Here is a 6,751-nt window from a genome sequence, read left to right on the forward strand (position 1 = left end):
AAGTTACAAATTTTAATAAGCGATCCAATTATAATGTAATTATAGAGAAGTTAAAGCTACTGCTAGGACAGCAGGGCGATCAATGACGGGCAGTGTACTCACATAGGGTGTCTAGAAATTACCAACAAATGTTTCGTGCGTGGGTAGAACAGACTATACTGAATCGAAAAGTCCTGTACCATTTTGCGGTGTCAACAATAGTTAACGAGATATTAACGTTTAAAGATAGCCGAATACGCGCTTCCACCCGACCTACTATTGCCGAAGGTACACGGAGAAAACTGCGCAGCGATGATCGCTAAATCGCGCAGCGCCGATTACTGTACGGATAAAAAATATTCACTGCACAGCGATAATTACTGTGCGCGCGCTAGTCGTCGCTGTTTGGACAGTAATCACAGCTGCGCTGGACAGTAATCGTTTTCACAGTACTCAGAGCTGCGTCGCGCAGTACTCAGAGCTGCACGCGCAGTAGTCTCTGTTTTTCGGAGAGCAACTATTGTTGCGCGACGATATTTGGGCGCGTTCGGCGGCTGACTACACAGTCGACAATATACGATTATATGGACTTGTCATTGAAAGTCTTTCCCGACGTTCTTATTAAAGTGACTTTATTATTATTTCAACAATCCAAGAGCCAAAGAAGATTTGCATCATCGGCAATCTTCAACAGTTATAGGTAAGTGCCTTACAGCCTATAACCTATGTTTATAACCTATCATTCCTCATTATGAAATAACGCCATAAAAATTAGAATATTTGGCCGGTATTCATAGTCGATTCTTATATTTAAGATTGTCTTAAGTATAAGTCTTCCGTTATGTTTATTTTTACAGCAATGTCCGTCGAAATAGATAGTTCCCAGCAAAATGTTACAAGCATTACGTTTGATGATAATGAGGTTAATGATTTATTTACTTCCGAAGAATCAGTGTCGAGTATATTTGATAAAAACCAAATGTCATCATTCAACGTTGTCTGTTCAAAATGCCAAAATGTAGAGAGTATAATAAACTCTGCAATTTTTATACCGCAACGCCAAGAATTGTCATCTTTCTTGAAAAGCAGCTTTGAACGACAATTGATATTAATTCATTTTAAAAAATATAATACTTTGTCAGACGCAATGATGAATAATTTGACACATTTGCTTGTGAATCGTGAATTAACAATAATCTTCAACCAAAAACAAGTAACCCTGCAAAATCCCTTACAAAAATTAATGTATATCTCACAATATATTTTTATATACAATAAACTATATAACTCACAATAAATTTTTTTTTAATCTGGATCGGTTAAAATCACTGAGCTAAAAAATCAGCGGAAAACTTATAATTAATTAGTATTAGTTAAAATACTAAAAATTGCTTAAATAATTCAATGTGAATTTTATAAACTATACTATATATATACATTGCATATACAATATATATACCATATTTGTAGTTGTTTCGAACTACACGCTGAAATTTTACCAGACTTAAAAATGCAGATGAATTACTGAAATAACATCACAATTAAATTTTGATGCTCAATAAACATCTATTAAAAAGATCTTAATATGATATAAATCTGAAAATAAATTTATTTATTGCGAAAAATATTATCTCGAAAAACTAATGATGAAAATTAATTAATGATGAGTGATTGACGATAAGTGATTTTCATCGATTCACATTAATAGAGTACGCAAGATTCATTTGTAATAAATTTAAAATAATTTCAGAATTCCGACAGAAATTTTACAGAAACTCGCAAATGAAATTAAAGATTTGTTTCATGAACGTTCTGCAACTTTCTACACTCCTGCACGAACAGAAGAAGATCTAAAAGTCCCCGCATCTGGGAAATTATTATCTCGTGTAAATTACATTCGAAAAATATTGATTGAGGCTGGAGCGTTGCAATTTCCTAAAACAAGAATTTGTAATTCATCGCTTACAAGTGGTGTGCTATTTCTGTAATAATTTGTTAAATTTTCTTAATTTACTGAAACGTTTTAACTGTGAATAACTATTCATAAACTATTACATTTTACTTGAAACTTGAATTCATGCTGAGGAACAGATACATTATTATAACTGCCATTCATGAAATGTATTTTTTTCAATGATTAGAGAATCTCATAAAGGAATTTGTGGTATTGCGCGAAAACACAGAACACTGGGATATAATCGTAGAAGCGTGGAAGAAAACTTTTTTTGTAAGGCAAAACGTAACCAAAAAAGCAAAAAAGTCAGGAATTTTGTACTTCGATGAATTCCCTTGTCTTTATGATAGTCGTGGATCGGATCTTGTTAGTACATTGTAATATAATATTTTTATATGAAATTATAAAAATATCTTAACATTAATATTAAAAATTATTTGTCAGTATCTTATACGATATGTTTCATTATAATTTATGTCAATTTAGACTTCGACAACAGACAACTTAGTTTAAATAATTTGAAGAAGGTCTGGCCGCCTTTGAGACAGTGCTTAGAAAAATTTATTAATTCAAAAGTAATTAGAGGAGAAGAGGCTGAAACTTTGCTGGTCGAGTTGTCCACACTGTCAGATGGTACATACATTCATTAATACATTACAAATAAATCTGCTCTTTATATCACATACACTATTAAAAATTTCATGAAATTTAATGTATTTTTAAGTTACACAATAAGTAACTTTGAGTCACTTTTAAGTTACACTCGCAAATGCTACATTTTCTTATTCATACATTTAATAATTGCTATGTTCAGATGAAAAAGATGTGGCTTTATTAATGCTTTTACCAACGGCCATCAAAGCACTTAATTCAAAAAATCCAGATTTGAGCAAGAAACAAACAGTTAAACGTCGAAAAGTTGAATCAGTGGAAGAGAAATTATTGAAGCAACAGGAACGACAATCTTTCATCCTACATGTTGACGTAAGTAAAAGTTCAAATATTCACACTTATACTTTTCCATCTGTTATTCTGATATACGTTATTTTTAAACAGACGGAAGCGAATTTAGAAGACGCTGTGATCAACGCACAATCAAATCAAGGAAGCATTAAGCCATTTATACCAGTGGTTGGATCGATAAGAAGCCCTAAAAGATACTACTCCATAATTGGCAGAGCTCGATACGAAGTACCATCAGTTATAGAAGCACTTGAGTTAGCATTTAAAATATATATAGTTTACGATTTTTCATATCCTAAGGCAACATTGAACGTGTGGCTATTGATTCAAAAAATATTATTTAAAGTTTCACTTCCTGGGGAAAAACTATCGATTCAAGTTAACAAAGTATTAAGTTTTATCGAAAATGAGTTAGGAACAACTATTGATTAAGAAAAAAATGAGAACTGTTCCATTTTTCAATTTATTTATTAATATATGTAAAGTCAACAGGTATTCACTTTTATATTATTTTTCTTACACACTTTGTCTAAGTGAACACTTACTACTCTAACAAGTGTGTTGGAAAAAATAAATTTATGATAAATATGGACCCCCAATTATTTTCCAATTGTTTGCATACAGCTGCCGCCAATTTAGTCAGCGAATTATATTATTTTGCAGATCTGCCACGTTCCCACGTTCATAACATTATACAAAATTTTAATAAATTTCTGAAAGATCGTGCTATAACAACGCTACTAAACCAGATGGTAGAGAAATTAAGAAATTTTGGTGAGTCCCAAGAGAACATTGCCGCTTATAAAGCCATGATTACAAAATTGCAAAGACCATTTGACGAACTTGAAACGGAGTACAAATGTTTGGAGTATTTCAAAAAAATAGGAAGTTACATACCTCCCGAAGAAATAAAAATTAATTGCAAGGATGTTCTTATTGGTAAAAAGAAAGGTACAGTATCTATAGAGAAAAAGATAACGATTCAATTCATCCCATTGAGAAATGTATTAAAAAAATTTTTCGAACAACCGAGAATTTTTCAAGAAACAATGAATTATAATGACAGTCTTAACAAATATAATTTGTTAATATCAAATATTATTCAAGCGGATAATTGGAAACTAAAAAAGGAATCATTTGATGACAGATTAGTTTTGCCAATGCTACTTTATCAAGATGATTTTGAAACTAACAATCCCTTGGGAACTCACAGGGGTATAGGAAAAATCGGAGGTGTTTACATTGTAATACCGTGTTTACCTCCTTCTATACAATCAAAAACAGAAAATATATTTTTATTAACACTGTACAAGTATTCAGATCAAATGGATGTTTCCTTACATGACATTTTCGCAAAAGCAATGGAAGAATTACAGTTTCTAGAGCAAAAAGGAATCTCAATTTCGACATCATCTGGTTTAGTTGATGTTTACTTTTCATTAGCGGGAGTAATCGGTGATAATCTTGCGGTTCATACAATTTTGGGATTTATGAAAAGTTTTTCTGCCAATTTTCCGTGTAGAGTCTGTTTGATAAACAACAGCGAGATAAATTCCGTATTAAAAACATCAATGTGCCAGTTGCGGACAGAAGAGAATTACTTACAACTATTAACCATGAATCAACCTAGTTTGACAGGTATTGCTGGCCCGTCGGTATTAAGTAAATTGACTAGTTCATCAACAATTAATCTTATAACAGTTGACATTATGCATGACATTTTGGAAGGTATCTGCGAATACGATTTAGGATTGCTGTTGTATCACTACGTCGTGACAAAAAAATTCTTCACTTGTGAAGATCTTAATAATAAAATAAACGGTTTTTATTATGGTGATGAAATCCGCAACAAACCTCGGGAAATTAATATGATTAAGTTAAAGAACAAACATATAAAAATGTCTACTAGCGAAATGCTTTGTTTTTTGAGAAATATTGGTCTCCTGATCGGGCATTACATTCCGACTGATGATCAGCATTGGAAAATTGTTATAGTATTGAAAGAAATATTGGATATTATCACTGCAACTGTGGTCCATGGGGATTTGGCAGACCATTTGGAAAGTTTGATCGAAGAATATTTGGAGTTAGTTACTTTGTTGTTCCCAGAATGTTTGAAACCAAAACACCATTTTTTATTACATTATGCGCATACTATGAGGCGGATGGGCCCATTATGTCATTTATCCACGAATAGATGTGAAAGCAAAAACCGAGATTTCAAAATCACATCTCACGTATCCGGTAGTCGATTGAACATTTGCAAGACACTTGCAATTAAATCCCAATTACGATTGAGTCGCCGTATACTATTGCATACTTCCGTTAACGAAAAATCTTATAAAAGTGGGCTTTCTAAAACTGTGACAGCACGAGAACTATCAGATTTTTATTGTTATTCAATGTTTCTACCAATCCAATTAGCAGATATAGTTTCAGTTCTAAATTTCATTAAGTTTAAAAATCACATTATCAAAAAAGATGTTGTGCTTATGTAGCCGAACGAAAGGGAACACCAATTTTTCACCTTATTATAGAAGACTGTTCTCGAAATATGTATTTAATTACGAAAAAAGTAACTAATTATACATATTTCGATGAACATTACCAGGCATACAGATTACATGAATGTGTATACTCGACACCGAACTTTGGCGGTGCTTAACTATTCAAGATTTGAACTCCTGTTCAGTATCGCGTATTACTCACAATAATCAAGGAGTCACATATATTCCGAAAAGATGGATTTGAAAAATAGTACAAATTAATATTTTTATACTTATAGTAGACTTGCGCATTTCCAAGCATTGCTCAGACTTGTATTATTTATATGATAATATTGTATGTTAATCATTTGCTTTATGTTTTTATATCTGTACTTTCCATCTGTATTTTTATATCTGTACTTTTCAGTACATGTATACTGAATAAATTATTATGTTGCAAATTGTATGTTTAATTCAAATAATCATATTCAATGTATAAAAATCTTTAGAAAAATTAAGAAAAGGAATTTAAAGAGATAAAATGTAATCTTTATAAATAAGTGTGCGAACTTTTGAAATGAGTTGTTTAATTACTCGACATCCATAAAATGAAAATTTATTTCTAAGTACACTAAATGATTTAAATGCATTTGGATCTTTCTGTATTTTATATAATTATTGTAATTATTTTTAATTAAAATAACTATTACAAAAAGAAATTAACTTTTAGATTGTATATGAAAAATAATTGCTAATGAAATTAATGTTTATTGAGCTGATAAATCGAAGCACAAATTGTTTTTTTTGTATTTTTATACATATTTATAATGAATTGACAAAAACAATTCATTAGCAAGTTCAAAATTAAGTTCAAAATGTAAATAACATTGCTGAGGTCGGAAAAAATTATTAATTTATTCAATAAAGAGAATTGAAAAAATGTTGAAAAGTTAATAAATGTTTTATTTATTATATATAAAAATTACTTTTAATTGAATAAATCATCATAAATTGGAAATAAAAAATTATTTTAAATATTAAAAAATTCAATGTACATACATTTATTGTAATTATTTAATCTATATACGCAAATTAACTAATCCTATATATATACATAATTGAAATAAATAATGTTTCTAATGAAATAATTAAACGTTGCTGTGCGAAGACAGAGACTGCTGCGCGTGCAAGCGATAAGTAGCGTTCCAAACAGCTACCAGTGCTGCGCGCGCAGCTCTAAGTACTGCGCGGCGCAGCTCTGAATACTGTGAAATCGATTACTGTCCAGCGCAGCTGTGATTACTATCCAAACAGCGATGACTAGCGCGCGCACAGTAATTATCGCTGTGCAGTGAATATTTTTTATCGG

General features: G+C 31.1%; 1 protein-coding gene across 1 annotated transcript in view; it reads left to right on the forward strand.

The window, feature by feature from the left end:
- Positions 1 to 3,645: 3,645 nt before the first annotated feature.
- The window catches only part of LOC108769975 (uncharacterized), a 7,314-nt gene continuing 4,208 nt past the window's right edge, over positions 3,646 to 6,751 (forward strand). Inside the window, exon 1 of the mRNA XM_018521241.1 lies at positions 3,646 to 5,008. Within this exon, the coding sequence (XP_018376743.1) occupies positions 3,646 to 5,008 (1,363 nt within the window). The remainder of the gene's footprint in view (positions 5,009 to 6,751) is intronic.

This window comes from Trachymyrmex cornetzi, unplaced genomic scaffold, assembly GCF_001594075.2.
Source record: "Trachymyrmex cornetzi isolate Tcor2-1 unplaced genomic scaffold, Tcor1.1 scaffold978, whole genome shotgun sequence".
Taxonomy (NCBI): Eukaryota; Metazoa; Arthropoda; class Insecta; order Hymenoptera; family Formicidae; genus Trachymyrmex; species Trachymyrmex cornetzi.